The 22,657-nt window shown below is 40.4% G+C and overlaps 1 protein-coding gene across 1 annotated transcript in view; it reads right to left on the bottom strand.

The window, feature by feature from the left end:
* Positions 1-22,657, bottom strand: part of LOC135203427 (uncharacterized) — a 51,820-nt gene that overhangs the window by 27,143 nt on the left and 2,020 nt on the right. The window contains exon 3 of the mRNA XM_064233155.1: positions 20,437-20,715. Within this exon, the coding sequence (XP_064089225.1) occupies positions 20,437-20,715 (279 nt within the window). The remainder of the gene's footprint in view (positions 1-20,436; positions 20,716-22,657) is intronic.

The raw sequence follows: 22,657 nt of genomic DNA, 5'->3' as shown, positions 1-22,657 counted from the left end.
TCAATGTCCTTACGAGTTACAACTCGTGATATTGGATCCGAACTGGATTATAGCGGTTCTCGCGGTTTTAAATACCTTTATCAGTTTATATCTTGTATCTATAGAATTGATGCGCAAGTAGCCTTATACGGTACGCCGCTAGAACACTTTTCTTTTCCACATATTCAAGCTAACCGCCATTAATTTATCAAATATATAAAAAAAAATATATAAAAATAAATAAATATAAAAAAATAAAAAAAAAAATAAATATGGATACAAGTGGAGTCAATATAATACACTCCGTAAGAAGTCGGAAGGGTTACAAATTATAATAAAAAAGGAATCACGATAAAATCAATAAGCAAAACGTAACCATAGATAATTAAATATCCAAATATATATGCGTAAAGAGTTTGAACTCTAACTTAACGCTTTAGTAATGACAATAAGCTAAAAGTTCAAACACATATCAAAACCTACTGACATATTGTCTGTCCCGGTGATTTATATTCGTAGTCAATGATAAAAAAAATATATATATATATAATAATAATAATAATAAATAAATAAATAAATAAATAAAATAAAATAAAAGAGATTTTAAAGTCAGGAAGTCTAGAAGTGAAAATGTTATCTATGAAATAATCCTATATGAATCTTATACAGGGCTAACAATATATATAGAATTTGTATGGAAACCTTTTTCATATAGTTTGAATAAGGAATATTTAATTTCACATAATTACAATTATGCAGATTTCAACATGAAACTAATATATTGTTCAATTTTGGTACTGTTTTTTTTCAGACATTCTTCTGTGGGTCGAGTATTAAAAAACAAAAAATTTATCCTAAAGTCGTATTTATTACAGCAAGTAACGTAACTCTTAGCTGGCTGAGAGCAATCTCCTGCCAAGTGACGACGTCATCATTGCCGTATCAGTATTTGTTCCTTTTAACCTCAATAATCTGCTTACACAGGCTTCATCTCGCGCTTGCAAAAGCAGATTGACTGGAGAAAGGAATGCTTAGCCCGAACTTCTCATGGGCAAGGCAGACGTTAGTACAAGTGTCTATCGGTGTGCGCATGCAACTTTAGCTAAGGAGTTGCAATCATTTTAAAATTAATAAACAAAATAAGGGAAATAGAATTTCTATAACATCAAAATGAATTAATTTTTTCTGAACCTCATAGGACATTTTAGAAGTATCAAGATATATATGTGAAATATTTACTTGCAACATTAGCCTATTACAATTCAAGTAAAACATTCATGGGAAAATGTCACATTTTTCTTGAAAAACCCAAAGTTTATTTAGAAATTAGTTACATAGTGGGTTTTTTTCGTTGCATCTCCTACCTATTAATAAAGTTTTTTAAATTAACCTCAGAGGATGCGCGCGAGACAAAATTGAATATGAAACTTTTGTTAGGGCACATAGGATCAGATTTTATCACAAAATTAATTTCAGTTAGCATAGAGAAATACAGAATCATGATTAATCTTCTCTTTGACTCTTAATGTTGCCTGGCAATCTTTACAAATGCTCCGTTTCACACTTCTTTGTCTAGTACTTACTACCAGTAATATCGAATTTTCTTTGGGATTTGTATTGATATCTGTTTATTTGTTATAATTATGGATATTTTTATTTTTCAGTCATCATAGACCTGGATAGGTTCACGTCATTGTTAATGCCATGATAAAAAAGTTTGTACAGCGGACTCTTTTGAATTCCAAAATATCAGCGAATTCATGTGGTTAGTCTGGTCTAAATGGCTCTCTCCCCCCTGTATTTGGATGTCGTCTGAATTTACTTTGCCCTTGTGACAAGTATAATTTCACTTGCAGGCTGATTAATGGAACCTGGTTACAGTATCCTGCAGTACGAGTTTCACATTGCAACTTCAAAAAATCGTTCGTTGCAGCGGACGACTACAGTCAAGTAACAACCGCCTACAATGTGAAAGGAATTTCATGGACTTCTTCGACCGACACCGTATCTCGTCGTTAATCTCGTTTTAATGCGGAATGCTCCGGACGCTGTCGGAATCGACTACGAAAGGGACATACTTCCGACAATTACGACCCGAAGGATATTCAAACTTACTTTGCTGGCGAAGGACTCGTGCTGGGGATGTTTTTTTTATTCATCGCGAACGTAATAGTGTAGCTTAGGATGCAGAGAATAAGTATGAGCGCAAAAATAGAACGTTGGACCCGCCCAGGCAAATTTTCCCCTTGTTTTAACCCTGTGAAAATAGGCCGTTTCATTGGGCTATAGGTGGTTGTCTGGAACTGTGTAATGGACGAAAAGTTGTTCGAACGTTAGTTAAAAGTGAAGTAGTATACTCGGTCATGTATCCTATATATATAAAGTATCATGTATCCTATATATAATTGATCATAAATAACAGTCGAAATATATCTTTGCGTGTACGCAGGACTTATATAAATGATCAATAACAGATTGAAATATAATCTTTCGTGTACGCAATAGGAATCTCTTATTAAATGATCATAAATAACAGAGTGAAATATATCTTTGCGTGTACGCTAAAGTAATTCTCTTATAAATGATCATAATAACAGGAATCTAAAATATATCTTTGGCGGTGTACGCAAATAGGAATCTATTTAAAGGCACATAATATTAATCATAATTATATGAATCCATATACATATGTAAAACAAATCAGGTAGCCTATAATCAATCTGTTTACCTTTTATCTTACAATATCTGCAGTTATATGAGTTAGTATATTGATTAATGTATCAGTATATAACATTTAGCATAAAAATCAACGGAATCAATCAGCATAAACATTAATAATTTTATCAATTCATATATGAAATTTTTGTTTTTTCAGTTAAAATATGATTTTTATCATGTTAATCTTCATTCTATGCAATTGTCAGAGTACATTTGTATTTTCTGTAACATATGTATCTTAATGAGATGAAGTGAAAAAACTGTATCATTATATATCACGTGATCACTATTATTTACCAATATCATTGTTTTATATTTTATTACTTGAATCAATTCATGTACACCATGAATTTTTATTTACTTATATATATATTCACATAGTGTCTGTATCACACTCCTATAAGTCAAATGCAAGTCAAGTTTGAGTAATATTCAGTGGTTGGTTTTGGTAGCTGACCGAATGCAAGTCAAGTTTGAGTAATATTCAGATGGTTGGTTTTGGTAGCTGACCGAGCTGATGTAAGTGTTTACATAATAAAAATATGGAATGTTAGTCCATATATATAAAAGATTGCTTGCAGGAATGTGATCAGACTAGAGACGCTAAAGATGACGTATACAATAAGTATGTAGGCTAAGTTGACATGCCGTCATCTGTGGTCATTCATTTGTTTTGAAACAGTCCAAGCTCCCTGCTTGAGACAACTACCCCGACCTATGATTCAAACGGCCTACGTGATCTGTAGCGTGTCTCATTTGATTGTGTGTTCGTATGAAACTATGTCATTTGTATGTATGTTCATATGTTCGAACTACTGTCTGCTCCTTCATAACTTGTAACAGAGATGGTAGAACAGAACAGAGTTAGCTATCGTCATTAGAAGACCGTACCTCTTTACCTAAGCTTTTATCATGTAGAGGAATAGGATTAGCCATCATCATTGGCAGAAGCGATCAAGCTATCGTTATTAGAAGACTTGTACAATCATATCTGATCTTCACCATGTAAAACTTCAGAAGAATATATAATTTTTTATACTTCGTGTTTTCTACAAGAACCTCCTCACCGAACCATGAGTTTAACACATCGTCGTAATAACCAACAAGATAGTACCGACTTCGTAAGTGATCTACAAACCCAAAGACACTCCATTGAAGATGGAAGTGCAATACCAACCGACTTAGCGTATAGATTATCGCAAGTCTAACATTACCTCATAGGGCGCCTTATCATACAGGCACAAGCCCTAATAAATGGACAGTCAGATCCATGCAGGGCATACCTACCGAGACACTCTTCCTTCAGGAGGAAAAACCTCACCAGACCCACTATGGTCTCCGTCTAACCACTTGAACGTATGACATGTCCGGTCACAAAACCAAACCAGGCTCATAGGCTCTCGTGGTTGGACGTAAGAGCACGCTCCTCACGGTCACTCCGCTGCTCCTGGTGTATCCAGAGGAGGTTGAAGGGACAGGTGAGGTAGACCTAACGCTCCTACCCTGCCTACCAGCAGAACCAGTAGGCTGGGAGGACTGCAGGCGACCACCAACCCGCAGTGGTGATCAAGCTGCCAGTCTGGACCAGCGATCTCCCTGCGGAGAAGCGATGCAGAGGACGGTAGCATCGGTCTTGTGCGTCAGGGGGGCTGCTACCAGCCATGCGGACCATCCGATCGAAGCCTGATAGCGTCCACTAACGTGGTGAGAGCAAGCACCACCCTCACGACCCGCCACAGTCCCAAAGCAGACGAAGAAGATTTCCCGCGGACCTGGAGTGGCCTCTTCCCCGCCTCGCCTCGTGAACGGTATGATGGGACCATCACATCAAGCCTGGGTATTGGTCGATCGCTACGTAAGCCAGTCTGGCGAGTCACCTGAGCGACTCTTACCATCTACCATCTTTCCATTCCGTGCCTGGGTCCTGACGACGAGTGTACTCAAGCTGCCGGGACCCTGGCTGCATGGTCACCAACAGGTAACAATACACTCGGTGACGCTCACTGGCGAGCGGTCGGGATGATTCCTGGTCCAGAGGTGGAACCTCTAGAGCCAGGAGCAAAGGTACCAGCGGTGGTTGGTACCTTCACGGTCCCTGTTCCCGAAGAACGGGAGGAATAGTGGAAGGCCCACCTGTCTCACCAGAGCGAGGCAGACACTTATAAGTCAGAGAGACTTCTGGGGGGGAGGGGCCTTCTTCCTCGGCTGGGGGGCCTTGGAAGTAGAAGGGGAAGAGGTGGCAGAAGACGACGACGAAGACGAACAAGACGGTGACAACACCTTTTGTCTTCTTCTTTGACCTCTTCTTTACCAGCTTACTCAGGGCAGCAGACAGGTCTCCCATCCAGGCTGGAGCTGGAGCTGGGGCAGGGGGGGCAAACTCACCTGGGCAGGAGGAACTGAAGGAGCAGCACCACTTCCATGGGCAGGAACAGGCGCAGCAGGCATAGTGACGGCAACAGGTGGTAGATCCAAAGGCGAGCTCTTCAGGCACTCAAAAACCAGGCGGCAGAGCGAGGACAGCAAAACCTGGGGGAGGCGGAGGAATATGCTCTACCTTGGAGACGTGTGGCAACAGATCCTGCACTGCAGCCATAGAAGTAATCATCGTTACATGCTGGGTGTAGACCAGGTGAGAAGGTGCCACGTATCCCAAGGTCGAGACCGTAGTGGTCGTCCTCAACTCCACCAGTGTTCGCTCAGCGGGGGAAAGAACCCCCCCCCCCCCCCCCGAGCGGACAGAAGACCCCGAATACAACTCAAGGTCCCTCCTTCCTCTGCACTCAACAGATCAAGGAAGAAGCAGAGAGAGAGAGATGTCCCCAGAAGGAGAGAGAGAGCCATGCGAGGAAAGTGACGAGGGGGGAGGAAAGAAGACTGTGTCACCAGCGGTGTCGAGGGAGAGCTTTCCAATGACACCTTGGCTGACTTACGTGGCTTCTTCCTCTTCTCGTACTGCTGCTCCAACCAGGAGACGCAACAATCACAAGTTGAATCTCGGTTGCACTCACACCCTTGGCACCTTGTGTAAAGGGCATGAGGATCCACAATCTCGCTACAGCAAAATGCACCACACTTTTGTCCCCCCACTCCATAGCACACTTTCCAGTTGGATGGGGGACGCAAGAGTTTATCTGACTCGTGAGGTTTGCATATTTGCAATTCCAAATCAAATAACAAAAACAACACAGTTGGACATAAGTATACAGGAATAAAGGCTAAAAGCCAAAAAGAACATAATCGACCTCACGACAGAGGCGGGCAGAAAAGCCAAAAATACGTCTGCACCCAACAGCAGTCGAAAGCAAAGTGAATGTTTACATGCAATCGGGAGGGACTCCCAAAAGATCAGACAAGCAGTTACTGCCAAACTACCTGTTACTGAATCTTACGAACGGTTTCCAGCTGGCATTGAAAGTAATTCCTTATGTAAAGGACCAATGGTTTGTATAACGTGTAGGAACAAACCCATCGTATGTCAAAAAAATCTTATCTCAAATATAGCCTAGCCTACACTAGGGTAATCAGTACCATCTTTACATATAGGGTAGCGTACCCTACACTACACAGTATATCTATACATATACGGCAAAGTAATTATTAACCTCTTCATTACCGAAAGTTTGTTTGGAGGTACCTGGGTACCACCATTCAAGTCTACTACACCGCACCGGGTTCCTAAAGGTGGTACGCGTCTACCACCAAAACTTTTCTTTTCAGATAGGGACTTCCAATCATTCTGTAATTTCGGTTTGAAGAGTTTAGACCAAAATAAACAGTATGACACGATGTCAGACGTATGATGAACCCAAAAAAATATTATTACTGCTTATTTATCTACATTCAGACTTTTGGATTTATACTGTGTATAGTTTATACATGCACTCGCACACACACGTACACACATATATATAGTCTCTCAATTATAGATAAAAAAAAGAAATTGTATTTAGAAACTTAGAAACCCATTTTACATGGCAACACGCTCTCCTGTTTCCATGAGGCCAGTCACATGGTTGACGCGCATTCATTCTGGCTTCCGATGGCAAACATGCATCATTTAGTGAGACTCGAGGCCGTTTTCAATGATGGGTGGGTCACCATCACCCTTTTTGTACAGCCTGCTGGCTTGCCTTTTTGGCAATGGTTTGTAGACAGGTGGAATAATTTCCACTGTGAGTGCTACAATCCTATTTGTAGGTGCAGGCACTCAACAGAGTGCAACTGCATGAATCTCCACTGGCAATGTCAGCTGGCGTAACTTTTTTCTAAAGTATTTCTAAAATCTAAAGCTACCCTAACACTGTCTTTTTACATTTTCCTTCTTCAAAAATCTTTCCACCGCTCCCCTAATCCAAAATACCTTACTACCTTCGACTATCCACTCCTCTTTATATATATATAAAAAAAAAAAAACTGAAAAAGAAAGGACTCGTGCCCAATTTTTTTTTTTAGATATAGGCCTAGTCTAAAAACTGCATACACACGCAGAGACTCATATGTTTATATATGTATATGTGTGAATTTCAATGGAATGACTATGTCACACTCACGCAAGTTTACAAAAAATCACAAAACCAGATAAAAGCGTAAACATGTAATAACTTCTACCCAAGTATAAAACCAGTTGCATCATCATTTACTGTATTTATTTATTCACTAATTACATTTTACAAATAAAAGATATGAACATCAGATAAATGAAGGTAAAAATAAAGCCTTATAGTAACTTTATATATAAAAAACCAAACCAGAGAAAAGCTATTTTTTCTGAGGACAAGAAACTTGAAAAATTAGTATAGATACCCGTAATAAACAACGATAAATTTTTCCCGTCTGAAGTTATATTTTTCCCATCTTATATACATAATTCTCCAATCTAGTAAAAATCAAATAAACTTATGACCAGAGGTATGGAAACAACCACCGATTTATCAACGGAAGAATGTTGCGTTTCCGGGCCGAACATTTATATTTTTTATTATCTTTTGAATCTTCTTATTCTCTATACAAAATAAACTTGTAGACTTGTATAGATTTTATCACAAAACAAAATATTACTAGGTTCGGAGTTCGGACTAAAAACGAAATTTTACTGAGAGAGAGAGAGAGAGTAGCCAAGCCTTGGCAGGATGTGGAACAAACAGGAAGTCGAGCAAACAAACACTCAAGCAGTGGACAGCTCATCACACTTACTCGCTACTTCCAGTCGTGATAAAATCATCTCTCAACGCTTTTACCGATAACACTTGTGTGAGCCAAGTCTTGACAAGGCATCAATGGATGTCTACGATTTCCATCTTCGTCGTCTTCTTCATCCTCATCGTCATCTTCGTCTTCGTCCTCGTCCTCATCGTCTTCGTCCTCATCGTCTTCTTCACCTTCATCTCCTATCAAGTCCTGACTGGATGGGAAACACGGTCATCTGTCAACCCTATACCGATAACACTTGTGTGAGCCAAGTTTTGACAAGGCATCCTCGTCGTCTCTTCATCCTCATCGTCATCTTTCGTCTTCGTCCTCATCGTCTCCTTTGCCTTCATCTCTTATCTCGCCTAACCGGATGCGAAACACTGGCTATAGCAGATGACGTCATGATGTAGGGGCATATATGACAAGAGAGCGTATTTCATAGCATTCACTCCGAAGCAGCCGTGCATGGAAGACCTTTGCTTGATACCCTCCCTTACCCATCCAGGTAAAAGAAATTAAAGTTTTTCATATATATTTTATGAGAATTCATGTGATATAAAAGTTCATTTCATCGTAACTTCATGTACAAACTTCACAATGATACTAATGTATATTTTCTTTCTTTTCAGGTAGCCGGGCATTTTCAACTTCATTCCTCAGACGCAGCCTTGCTTGGAAGACTTCTTCGATACACTAGAGGATAACATCCTAGTCTATATTACCCATCCAGTAAAATGAAGTGTGACTTGATGTTTTCATATAGATTTTATGAGAAGTCATATCATATACAAGTTTCTTTCATCGTAACTTCACGTAAATTCTTCACAATGATACCTAATGTATATTTTCTTTCTTTTCAGGTTGGTTTGCTCAAACGGGCCAAATGTCGTCTGATGAGAGTGATAATGAAGATTTTAGGCCGCAGTTCAGCGACTTTGAGGGTTCTACTGACGGAGGTGAGTGATGTGTCATTTGACGACTCGGATACCGATTATGTTCCTGAAGTGGTTAGTGATAGTGAAGAAGATTCAGGTACGAGTGAAACGCTATCGGTGGAGAGTAATGGGTCACTCTCCGCGTGGAAATGTTAGTTTTAGATTGTTATCAGACCCATTTAGTGATTCACGGCCTGGCGATCTCCCCACTTACGTGAGTGATTTTGAAGATGTGCATCCGGTAATTCTGCATCACCACGATCAACATCCAATGAATGCATTTGACTGTTTACAGTTATTCTTGGGAGTGGATGTAATTTCTTCATTGTGTGAATGGACAAATACACGCGCAGCCTATTTTTTCCGTGACAATCCGAGAAAACTAAGAAAAAATTTGCATGGGCAAAAAGGTGGAATGATGTGACTGTGGAAGAAATGTACATTTTTTTTGCACTTCAGTTATTGATGGGAATCACGAAGTTGCCACGATTTCAGATTACTGGAGTCAATCTTTGCTTTGCACTGGGCCACCTGTGTTTACAACTGTAATGAGCCGCAATAGGTTTTCCCAAATCTTGCGATTTCTGAGATTTTCTCATCCAGATAATGTTCAACCCAGCCAGCCAATGACCAGAATACAAACATTTTTTGACATGGTTCGAGAAAAAAGTATGAATGTTTTTTCACCAGGGAAAATTTTGCAGTTGAACGAGTCACTTCTTTTATATAAAGGCAGACTTTGTTTCCGCCAGTATATAAAGACAAAAAGGAAGCGTTTTGGACTCAAATTATTTGCCTTGTGTCCAAGTTCGAAAGAGGGAAGAGGCTACACATGGAATTTTTGTCTTTATACGCCTCAAATGTATGAAGATATATCTAGAGATGAGGATACTAGCACATCTTAAGCCAAGTCAGAGCGAGTCCCAGTATTCCTCATGAAATCTTTACTAAATAAAGGGAGGCATGTGGTACTGGATAACTGGTATTCTTCAATCAATTTAGCGGAATTTCTTTACAGCAAGAATAACACTTACAACAGGAACAATCCGACCAAACAGAGGTGTACCCCAGTGTCTCAAAGACCTATCGCTCCCAAGTAAATCAATCAGCCTTTGCAAGAAGAAAATAGTTTCTCGTTGTGAAAATATTGCGACAGAAGTCAGGTTCACGTTATATCGACCAAGTACAGAGCAGGATTTGTGGAAAGGAACCGTTTCTAAAGGGTGGAAGACGGCAGATGATAAAGAAACCATTGCCCATTCAAACAGTATAATGAGCAAATGGGGTCTGTGACTTGGTTGATCAAATGCTTGAGCCCACTGATCCCCACCAGAAAATCTTCATACTTTGGTTCAAAAACTCGGTCTACATCTCATGGTTTAGGATGGTGCTAAATTCTTTTGTTATATTTTATAATTTGAACAACCATGAAAATAGATCAGAGTTTTCTGCATTCATCAAGACGGTGGTTCACGAAATCTTGAGTGAATACAGTTTGAAGTATGTTATTTTGGACGCAACCAAAAATGCAACCTAAAGCGCCCAGGAGAAAGAGACGAAGAGCGGCATCTGCACAACGTGGACCTGACACCCTCAGCCTGGAACTTCCCATCAACGTGGACTTGGCCCTCAACCTGGACCCCCCACTTCCAGTCAACTATACTTGACCCTCAACCTGGAACTTCCCGTCAATCTGTCGTCCACTGGCTTATGACAATCCCAAGAACTGAGAAAAAAAAACGCACCCACAAAAGAAGTGCCGAATCTGCACACGAGAGGGTAAAGCGAAGTGGGTAAGGTTGCAATGTGCTGGTTGTGAAGAAAAGCCGGGATTGTGTTCCCCTGAACATTTCAAAGTTTATCATGAACAATAATTGCATGTAAATCTGTGTAACTCTCTTTTTTTTTGTGTGTATAAATAATATATATATATATATATATATATAGATATATATATATATATATATATATATATATATATATATACATATACCATAATACATATACACATATACACATATACATATACACATATACACAATACACTATACACATACATATAACATTATATATATATATATATATATATATATATATATAATGTATATAATTTTATTCTCATAAAATAATAAGACCGTATTTTTCCTTCAATTATTTGATACATAAAAAGTAAATGGGTCATACTTTACGTGACTAGTATAACTGTATTCTTCTTTTTTTGTTTTGTATATCAATACATTTACATATATTTTTCTGTGGATGGTTGTGAAGAAAAGCCTGGATTGTGTTCACCTGAACATTTCAAAGTTTATCATGAACAATAATTGTATGTAACTCTAAGAATAAACATAATATATATGTATATATATTATCTATTCTTATAAAAATAATGAGGCTGTATTTTTCATTCAATTATTTGAGATATATATATATATATATATATATATATATATATATATATATATATATATATATATATATATATAACATTATATAATGTATATGTATATAATAGATATCTATCTATCTATATACATATATATATATATATAATATATATATATATATATATATATATATATATATATATATATATATATATATATATATATATTACTTATCTTATAAAAATAATGATTCTGTATTTTTCCTTCAATTATTAGATACATATAAAGTAAACGGGTTATAACTTACGTGGCTAGTATAACAGTAGAAATTCTCTTTTTTTATATCAGCCATTTACTTATATTTTTTCTGCTCATTTTATGATAATAAATATATAAAGTTACTATAAGGCTTTATTTTTACCTTCGTTTATCTGGTGTTCATATCTTTTATTTGTAAAATGCAATAAGTGAATAAATAAATAAATACAGTAATGATGATGCGACTGTTTTTTTTTATACTTTGGGTAGAAGTTATTACATGCTTATGCTTGTCTGGTTTTGTGATTTTTTGTTGAGACGCAGTTCATCTGTCACCTACACACTACTATAAAATTCGGTCTTACAGAATGTTGGTATAATCTCCTGGAACATGCACATAAAGTATTATCAAAATAGAACAGTAAATAAGCACGTAAAATAACAAAAAAAAGAGCAACAACTTCAGCGAAAGCCCAGCCGATAAATGAGATAATAGGAAGAAATATTCAGAAAAAATTCAAACATCGATTTAGAGACAAAATCTTCTAGAGGTTTTGTAGTTATTATGTCACTGATAGCCTAAAACATCTCAAAAATTATATTATTTAGGACAATCAAGAAGAAATCCCCCCCTCCCCCTTCCCGAAAAAAAACAAACCAGAGAAAAAGCGAAAAAGCGATTTTTCCTGAGGACAAGAAACTTGAAAAATTAGTTTAGATACCCCTGATACCCTTCAAGTTGTTTTCTGTGATGAAACTAATCTTAGAACTCATAGAAAACAACATCGACCAATTTTTGAGAGTTATACTATAATATTTGCGATTTCCATATTTTATTGGCGGGGCTTTCGCTGAAGTTGTTGCTCTTTTTTTTTGTTATTTTACGTGCTTATTTACTGTTCTATTTTGATAATACTTTATGTGCATGTTCCAGGTGGATGTATCAACATTCTGTAAGACCGAATTTCTATTCAAGACCGTAGTTTTCTCACCGACCACCAGTGTCCCTTGTACAAGGGACACTGAGTTTCACATTTTTTTTCATAAAATCATTTATTTTCCATGTAGGATGATAAAAATCACAGAGAAAATGCGTTATTATAGTGCCAATAATACCTGATAATTTCATTAGCCTTTCTTGATTTGTGTATTTTTGGCAAATAATTTTACGATCGGCACCCCTCCAAACTGGAGCCCACCCTTCACTACCGAGAGATTCGGTTCAGCAGCGAACGCAATGTTTACATTCTGCTCACCCACCCGGTAAAGAAGGGGTTAATTTCTGCTAATTCTCAAGATTCAATGCACATTGGCTCATGATAATTCAGTACTAGAATTAAATTGAATTTCAACAAGTTAGCCTAAACGTATACGATAATTAGATACCATGGTAAATCGGACTCAAATTCGGACCAATATCAGAATAACTGAGCGATACCTAGTAGGCTGCTGATGCCTACATATAATTATGGAATAAAAACATAACGAATATACATCTTTTCCGTGAATCTTTTAAAAACTATACATTACTCTATCCTATTATATTGAATGTATTCTCATATTACGTATTGTATCATAAAATACTAACAAAGCGGTCAATGTTTTGGTTTGGAAATCAGCTGATGGCGAATAAGTTTATTTCATCGTATTTAACTCAATTCGGAGTAAATTGTTTTGCTTCTAGTTAGCACAAAACAATATCTAGATACTTTACTTATACGAGACAGTCATCTTTTCATTATAAGACATTAAATTTGTCAAAATATGAATTGATAAAGTCTCGTTGGGAACCAAATTATTTTTTACATTAACAGATTGCTTTGTGGGCATGTTTATTGTGTAAAGAAAATTACGCGATTCCATTCACTATTTTGATTTCTTCGTAGTACGAGCTTTGCCGTTACATCATTTATCTTTTATCGGCGTGAAAACAGCAGTAAACTATTCTTTCAAGACCTGAAGTTTTTTATTTAAATGATTCTCTTAACTTTTATCTATGGTTGTTTAATTACAAAAGTTTACGGGAGTTTTATCTTTGTTACCGATGCACAATAAGTCATTAGCAGCTCGAAAAGTGTTCTCAGCTTCAGCTACAACTTTCTTTAAATTTAAGTGTTTCCTTGCTGATCTTTGATCTATAGCAAGCAAAGTTATTTCTTAAAATTATATCAATCCTATTATAACATAACTGCAGTAATTGTTTACTATCGTGCGATGGTTGAAATAAAAGTCAAATGGATGTTGTTATCCAATTTGGTTGTACTGAGCAAAACGTCGTTTCTCATTCGGTTGTTCATGGCTGTAAACGTTTATCAAACTAGTAAAACCTTAAAACAAAACTTTATAATTCTCTTTTGCCGTTTATTTTTTTTGACTTATTTGACTAGATGGAATAATATCAGGCTATTGTAATTTGGTCTCTCTCTCTTGCTGCCTGGTTGTACACTGCTGGGCTGCACCCGTTACCAGTGAAATTCATAAATATTTTCAAAATGTTATTTTCATGATAAAATAAATTTTTTGAACATACTCACCTGGTAGTTATATATATAGCTTACGTCCCTGACGTCACGGCAGAATTTCAAAACTCGCGGCAATCGCCGATTGGGTAGTCAGGTGCACCACCTGTGCGCCCTCTACCAGGTACGTAGCACCATACCACTATTCCTCAGATCTTCCATGCCCATAGTTTCTAGAGGGAGGAGGTGGGAATTTAATTATATATAACTACCAGGTGGAGTATGTTCAAAAATTTATTTTATCATGAAAATAACATTTTCAAACATCTAACTCACCTGGTAGTTATATATATAGCTGATTAACACCTTTGGTGGAGGGTCAGAAACAAGCTATCATCGTTTGGAATTGAACATAAGGTTTTAATAAAAAACCAAACTTACGGGTTCGTACCTGTTAAGGAAGCTGACTTTAATGATATCCTGTCTCATTGTGTCTGCTTTCTTATGAGGTCCAGCGATCCACCCAGGGGCTGAAGACCTCTTGGAGACTGTCAACCGGTCAAACCTCTATGTGACTAGACTCCCTACAATACTCTTGTTCCGGGCACTACTAATGAACAAGTTGATCACCTGACTAAAGATCAATGATTGTGGAAGACTGCATCCAGTCTCCACAAACAACCATAACTTTTCAATAGTTCCAAGAGAAGAAAAAGAGTATTGGATTATGGGTTTTAAGGGGTAGACCCTTTTCCCACTACTGAAAGAGCTGCTACAAACGGACCCAGTGTGTAGCAGTCTTCATACAAAGTTTGCACTTGCGTAAGATAGTGCGACGCAAAAACTGACTTGCTCCTCCAGAATGTTGCGTCCAGGATATTCTGAAGAGATCTATTTTGTTTAAATGCTACCGAGGTTGCTACAGCTCTAACCTCGTGAGTCTTAACTTTAAGTGGCTTCATATCTGCTTCAGTACATGCTGAATGCGCTTCCCTAATTAATTGCCTTATAAAAAAGGATAGCGCATTCTTCGACATTTGCAGAGAGGGTTTTCTTGACCGAACACCAAAGCCCTTCTGAAGTGCCACGTATTTGTCCTCGTTCTCCATTCCAAGTAATGCCTCAGAGACCTACCGGACAAAGAACTCTCTACTTCCTCACCCCATGAGATCCGAGAGGTTCGGAATTTCGAATGACTTGGGCCAGGGTTGAGAGGGGCGTTCGTTTTTGGCTAGGAATCCCAACTGTAGCGAGCAAATGGCTTTTGCCCTGTCTGAAACCTACAGTTTTGCTGAAGGCATGGATGTTTCGCTGACCCTCTTTGCTGTTGCTAGGCTAATCAGGAAGAGAGTTTTCATGGTGAGGTCCTTAAGGATGTTTCCTGTAAGGGTTCGAACCTGTCACTCATGAGAAACTTGAGGACTACATCCAAATTCCAAGATGTTGAGGATTGTATTCTTTCCTTAGTTGTCTCGAAGGATCTAAGAAGATCTTGTAGATCCTTATTATCAAGATAGATTAAGGTTTCTATGCCTGAAGACAGCTGCTAGCATGCTCCTATAACCCTTGATAGTAGAAGCAGAAAAGTTACGTCTCTTCTTGAGGTATAGCAGAAAATCTGCTATCTGAGTCACAGAGGTACTGGAAGAGGAAATAGAGTTGTCCTGCACCCATCCTCTAAAAGTGTCCCACTTCGATTGGTATACCTTAATGGTTGAAGACCTCCTTGCTCTTGCAATTGCACTCGCTGCCTCCCTCGAAAATCCTCTAGCTCTTGTGAGTTTTTCGATAGTCTGAAGGCAGTTAGCTGAAGAGCTTGGAGGTTTTGGTGATACCTTTCCAAGTGGGGCTGTTTGAGTAGATCTACTCTTAACGGAAGGCTTCTTGGGGTGTCCACCATCCATTCCAGTACCTCTGTGAACCATTCTCTTGTCGGCCAGAAGGGTGCCACTAGAGTCATCCTGGTTCCTTCGTGAGCCACAAACTTTTGTAACACTCTGTGTACCACTTTGAATGGGGGAAAGGCGTACACGTCTAGATGTGTCCAATTCAGAAGGAACGCATCTATATGGATTGCTTCGGGGTCTGGGACTGGAGAACAGTAAGTCTCCATCCGTCTTGTCTGCGCTGTTGCAAAGAGATCTATGCAAGGGCGCCCCAGATTCGCCATAGACTCTTGCAAACTTCCTGATGAGAGTCCATTCTGTTGTCAAGACTTGATGTTTTCTGCTCAGGATGTCTGCTCTCACATTCTTTCTCCCTGAATGAAGCGTGTTTACCAGAAATCACGTTTTTTCCTTTTGTCCAGAGGAGCAGTTCTCTTGCTGCTCTGTATAGAGAGACTGAGTGAGTCCCGCCTGTTTGCTGATGTAGGCCAACGCCGTTGTGTTGTCGGAGTTGACCTGTACCACTTTGTTCCGGACTAACGCTCTCTAATCCTTGAGAGCTAGGAAAACTGCAGTCAATTCTTTCAGATTGATGTGGAACTTTACTTGCTCCTTGTTCCAGAAGCCCGAGACTTCTAACTTCCCCAGTGTTGCTCCCCAGCCCGAGTCCGAGGCGTCGGAAAACAACACTAGGTCTGGGTTCCTCTGCTCTAGGGAGAGGCCTTCCTGGAGCTTGACGGGATCGTTCCACCACTGTAGATAGTGTTTCATGTCGTTCGAAACAGGAATACACATTGACTCTAGTGTCTTTTCTTCTTGTTCCCAATGCTGATTTAGATGAAACTGCAGAGGGCGTAGGTTCAGTCTTTCCCAACAAGGAGACAAACTGTTCTAGCGGAGAAAAGGTCCCCAGCAGAGCACTTCTGTTTCTTTAGGAAGTTTCTTATTTTCTCTAAAGCTTGTTCCGTTCTCAATGTGGACGGAAAAGCCCGAAAAACCTGACTCTGAATCCTCATCCCCAAGTACAAGATTTCCTGGGAATGGGATCAGTTGGGATTTCTGGTGGTTTATCAGAAGGCCTAGGTCTTCTGATAATCGAATTGTTTCTGAAGATTCTCCAGACAGTTGGCGTAGGAATGGGCTCTGAGGAGCCAATCGTCCAGATACAATGAGGCTCTGATGCGTTTCTTGTGTAGCATTTGCTGCTAACGTTGCCTCATAAGTTTTGTGAAAAATTTGAGGTGCGGTATTTAGACCGAAACAAAGAGCTCGGAATTGAAATATTTCTGTCTTGTAAACAAATCTTAGGTACATTTCTGGAGTTTGGGTGGATCGGGACGTGAAAATAAGCATCCTGGAGATCCAACGAAACCATCCAGTCGTCTCGTCTGACTGCAGCAAGAACTGATTTCGTTTGTCTCCATAGTGAATTTTGTTTTCTTCACGAAAAAATTCAGGGAACTCACGTCCAAAATCGGTCTCCATCCGCCCGAGTTCTTGGGGACCAGGAATAATCGATTGTAAAAACCCCGGAGACTCCAGGTTCTGAACTCTTTCTATTGCTTCCTTCTGAATTAGCATAGAAACCTCTTGTTGTATCGCTAGAGTCTTGGGGACTCCTCTCTGTACTTGGCTGACAGATCGATCGGTCTTTCTGCTAAGGGGGGTTTTTTTCAGAAAGGGGATCTTGTATCCTTCTTTGAGGAGCTGAATAGACCAAGGATCTGCTCCCTTTTTCTCCCATGTTTGCCAGAAATTTTTGAGTCTGGCTCCTACCACTGTCTGAAGAAGAACTATGTCAGACTTTATTACTTCCTCCTCTGAAGCCTCTTTTCTTGGAGTTTTTTGTAATAGGTCTTGCATTCCCTCTCCTGAGGGGATCTACCTCGAAAGGGCCGAGAATTACGTGGTAGAGGAGTGGTTTCTTTAAGTTTCTGTCCTGCAAAACTTGACGGAACAACTCTCCTTGCTGCTTTAGTCATCAGATCTTGTGTCGCTTTTGAGTCAGAGCTGAGGATACTTCTTTTACCAAACTATGCGGAAAAAGATGAGTCGAAAGGGGAGCGAAAAGCAGTTTCCGCTCTCTGAGTGAGCGTTACTCCACTCGAAAGAAAAGAACAAAATTGGGCCCTTTTCTTCAAGATTCCAGCTGAGAAAAGGGCTGCTAGCTCGTTCGACCCGTCTCGAAGCGCTTTGTCAATGCATGACATAAGGTGAACGAGTTCTTCCGTTTTGGTAGACTTCAAGTTTTCAATTTTCTTTCCCAACGAACCCAGAGTCCAGTCTAGGAAGTTAAAGACTTCGAAGGCTCTAAAAATCCCATTTGAGGAGGTGGGTCCATTTCAGAGAAGACCAAAACACTTTCGTCTTCCCATGGCCGTGACGAGAAGAGTCCACAAGACTAGAGAAGTCCCCATGGAAGAAGCTGGAACTCCCAAACCTAGGACTTCTCCAGTGTCGTACCAGATGCTGGATCTGGAAGCTAATCTGGCCGGAGGAAATGAGAAAGCAGTTTTTCCCTGGTCTTTCTTAGAGTCCATCCATTCCTTCATTAATTTCAAGGCTCTTTTCGAAGAGCGTGATAATACCATCTTTCGTAAAGTCGGATTCTTTAGAAGCCTTCCCTAAAGTGAACTCTGAAGGTGGAGAACGAGGGCAGCTGGCACAAAACTTTCTGGAAAAAGTTCCGCAAAAACTTTCATAAGCCTTTTAAGATCTGCTGAAGGTTGTAGATCTGTTTGATATTCTTCCTCGGAAACGACTTGCATCTGATCAAAAGGAGAATGGGGGATGTCTTCATTCCTTTCTTCTGATTGAGACACAACTGATGTAGCGATGTCATGTTGCGTTTGTGCATCCTGCTGTCCAGTTTCTTGTGCCTGGAGTTGCGCCAGTACCTTGATGCCTGGTGTCCTGGCATCCTGTCTCATGACGATCGTCCTGGCGTCTTGCTTCAAGACGTTTTTCGTCCTGGCGTCTTGCTTCAAGACGTTTTTCGTCCTGGTCTTGCTTCAAGACTTTTTCGTCCTGGCGTCTTGCTTCAAGACGTTTTTTTCGTCCTGGGTCCTTGGCTTCAAGACGTTTTTCGTTTTTCCTGGGCTCTGCTTCAAGACGTTTTTCGTCCTGGTGTCTTCCCTTCAAGACTTCTTTCGTCCTGGCGTCTTGCTTCAAGACGCTTATCGTCCTGCTGTCTTGCTTCAAGATGTTTTTCATCCTGGCGTCTTGTTTCAAGACGTTTTTCGTCCTGTCGTCGTGCTTTAAAACGTTTTTCGTCCTGGCGTTTAACAGTAAGAGTAGCAGGTTGATATGACTGCATAAGAGAGGAGAGTTTCTGCTTAAAATCTTGCAGTACGGAAAACTGTGGAGCTTCTTGCTGCTGGGAACAGACTAGAGAAGTTGCAAAGTCAATCTCTCTCTTTTCATTCTGTTCGTCTTGAGATGAAAGGCCTGAAGAACGCCAATCCGAATCCAATCAAGCGAAAGCCAAAGCCAAAGTGTACTTCACCAAATAATACTGCAAAAGACACGGGCTATAACGAGCGAAGTTCCAACGATGTCACCGTAGCGGCGGCAGGGAAGATCTGAGGAATAGTTGGTATGGTGCTACGTACCTGGTAGAGGGCGCACAGGTGGTGCACCTGACTACCCAATCGGCGATTGCCGCGAGTTTTGAAATTCTGCCGTGACGTCAGGGACGTAAGCTATATATATAACTACCAGGTGAGTTAGATGTTTGAAATATTGTCATATCAAAATAAATTGAAAACCCCATCGTTAAATTGGATTATGGTAAGACAAATTATCATATCGCGAACACTACCTGTACTACAAGGGAATGGTTTGTATTTATAATTACCAGATACAGGCAGCCCTCAGTTAGCGGCAGGGAATCAGTTCACTGCCGCCGACGGTAAGTGATTTTCGACGGTAAGTAATTTTCGACGTTGAGCGATTTTAAAGCCTACGGCCGCCGCACACCCTTTCGAAATTCTAGACCAGTCTTATCTAGTTTTTCTAAATGAAATTTCAATAAGATCCACTGCCTTTCATCCCAATCTTTACACTCCTCACATGTAAGATCTTTCATAGACATTTGTCCCCTACCCTAGTGACTGGTTAACCTGGTTTTACAACCCTCCCTACAATACCTAATTCTGGAAGAACTTTACTCCAACATGACTGCCAGAAATGTTTTTAAAAAAATGGGTACACAGAAGTGAATACTTTACCAAAATCCTGAAAGGCTGGCCCAAAATTACAATAAGACAAACAGAATTGCTGCATACACTTGATGTTGCATCGAAGGCCAGCAGAAAAGAAGTGAAGTCTTTTCACATCTATCGCTTCGTTGTTCCAACTGTACTCCAACAGCAGTGGGGTAGTCACCTACTACACAAAAACAATAGAAGTGCTACAGTGATTTTTATGTTTAAGCTGCCATGCAAGTGGAAAAATATAGCTATGTAATTACTTGGCAAGTTACTTATATGAAATTATTGAATTAGAAGAAACAAATCTAAGGTAACTGAAATTTTTAATTCTTTGTCTACAATGAAATGGGAGTGCAAAAATCAGAATAGTATCATAAGTTATTACAAAACAAAAATTTACAGTACAGTACCTTTCCTACTAATCCAAACCTCCTTTCTCTTTTCTTATTACGATACATGCCACAATCATGGTCAAACTTTACAGCAGGTTTCTTTTTTCTTCCTTTGGAAGAGTTGCCAGCTTTCTTGCATCTGGTTTTCTTAACAAGATCTTCCCAGAACTTTTCCTCCAAATCTGCCTTTGATGCATGCCCGTCTTCCAAAAAGCCAAGGTCATGTTTTTTAACTAATTCAGGCCAATACTCACTAGAGGTCTTCTCGGAAGGTGTATTTCCTCTTCCGGACCAAGCCTGAAATAAAACAAGCTAATTATTATGTGAGAGAGAGAGAGAGAGAGAGAGAGAGAGAGAGAGAGAGAGAGAGAGAGAGAGAGAGAGAGAGAGAGAGAGACTGACTGACTATTACCCTAACAATATGCAAGATTAAAATCAGGGTGCAAGTAAAAATAATGTCGAAAAATGACAATTTGTCAAAAATTGCATTTTTCCTAACTATACAAACCTGAGGTCCTTTTACAATAGGAAGGTACTAGCGGCAGCTGGATAGGTCGCAAGCTTCGAACAAGGGTTCGGTAGTTAACTGCTTGTCCGACAGGCGCGCGCAGCGCGCGACTGGGATGGTAAACAAATCACTTTTTGCTTTTGGCCCAACCGCAAAAACTGCAGAGTGGAGGGTGGCATGAGGTGGGGCTATGTGTAAAAGGACCTCAGGTTTTGCTATAGTTAGGAAAAATGCAATTTTAGACAAATTGTCATTTGTTCCAGACACGGCATACAAACCTTCGGTCCTTTTACAACTAGGAAGACTCACTTCTTGGTGGGTAGGAATCTGAGTCTTTTGTGAACAGACTGGTGTTCGCCCAAACCTTGGAAGCCTCCCTGGTCGTAAGAGCGAGGGAGGGATCCAAGCCTCTGTCCGATTGATCGGGGTGTGCACCGCAGGATCAATGGTCAGACCTCTGGACCGAGTACTAAGAGAGAGGCAAGCGTATCTCTTCGTACCAGCAATGTAAGAACTTGTTCCTGTACAGGAGCAAATATAAAGTCATGGGTTTGACTCTTGTAGGCATCCACTTCCCCCCCCCCCCCCTTGTAGAAGGAAGTGGTGGATATTTCTGCTATATCCCTAGTGAAAGGGATAGGATGGGGCTCTGTCATATAGCTCACCTGCATCTCGTCCTCATCCAGCGTAGTGACGGACCGTGGCCCTCTGCCCACAGGTAGAGGAGGAGGAAAAGATGGGAAGAGGGAGCCAGTCACTCACTCACTCACACATCCATCCACACAGTCACACCAGGACTCGATGCTGTTTCAGCCTGCGAGGGTCTGGGTTAGCTACACAACTTGTTGAGCAGCCACCACGGGTCCTAAGGAAAAGGTATCCAAGGACCTGTGGGCATATCCCGAAGGTAGAAGGACGTAAAGGTAGTCTGGTTAGACCAGACAGCCCTGCCTTCAGGACCTGCGCCACGGAGAAGTTCTTACGAAACGCCAACGAGGGGCCAATACTTCTGACTTCGTGAGCTCTCGGACGGGACGTACGGATGTCGTCACTACCATCAGCCTCATACGCCCTCCTGATGACCTCACGCAGCCAGAATGAAAGAGTGTTCTTGGATACTTCTTTCTTGGTGACCCCTTCCCCGGTGCTAACGAAGAGGCGTCGACACTCAGGCTGAGGTGTCGAGTTCTCTTCAGATAGCGCCGTAGCGCCCTCACAGGACAAAGCAGCATCTCATCCGCATCATTATCGGTGAAGTCCAATAGGGAGGGAATCGTGAATGACTCGAACCTGTCGTTAGGGATCGACGGTTTCTGAGTCTTCGCAACGAAGTTCGGGACGAAATCGAGCGTCACGGATCCCCATCCCCTGGAGTGTCGTACATCATAGGAAAAGACCATGAAGTTCCCCTACTCTCTTCGCCGATGCCAGGGCCAGCAAGGAAGAGGGTCTTGAGGGTCAGATCCCTGTCTGACGACTCTCGTAGTCTCGAAACGGCGTTCGAGTCAGACTCCTAAGGACGAGAGTCACATCCCACTCAGGGGACCTGAGTTTTTCCCTGGGTGGGCAAGACCTTTCGAAGCTCCTCATAAGCAAGGAGATCGCGAAGGAGTTCGAGATGTCCAATCCCCTCAGTTTTTCAGGACGAGCGCCAAGGCGGCTCTGTATCCTTGACTGTGGGGACTGAGAGGAGCTTCTCTCGGCGAAGAAAAACGAGGAAATCCGCTACCT

This window comes from Macrobrachium nipponense, chromosome 36 (genome assembly GCF_015104395.2).
Source record: "Macrobrachium nipponense isolate FS-2020 chromosome 36, ASM1510439v2, whole genome shotgun sequence".
NCBI lineage: Eukaryota > Metazoa > Arthropoda > Malacostraca > Decapoda > Palaemonidae > Macrobrachium > Macrobrachium nipponense.
The sequence above is the reverse complement of the archived record's forward strand: the minus strand, read 5'-3'. Positions and strand labels throughout refer to the sequence as shown.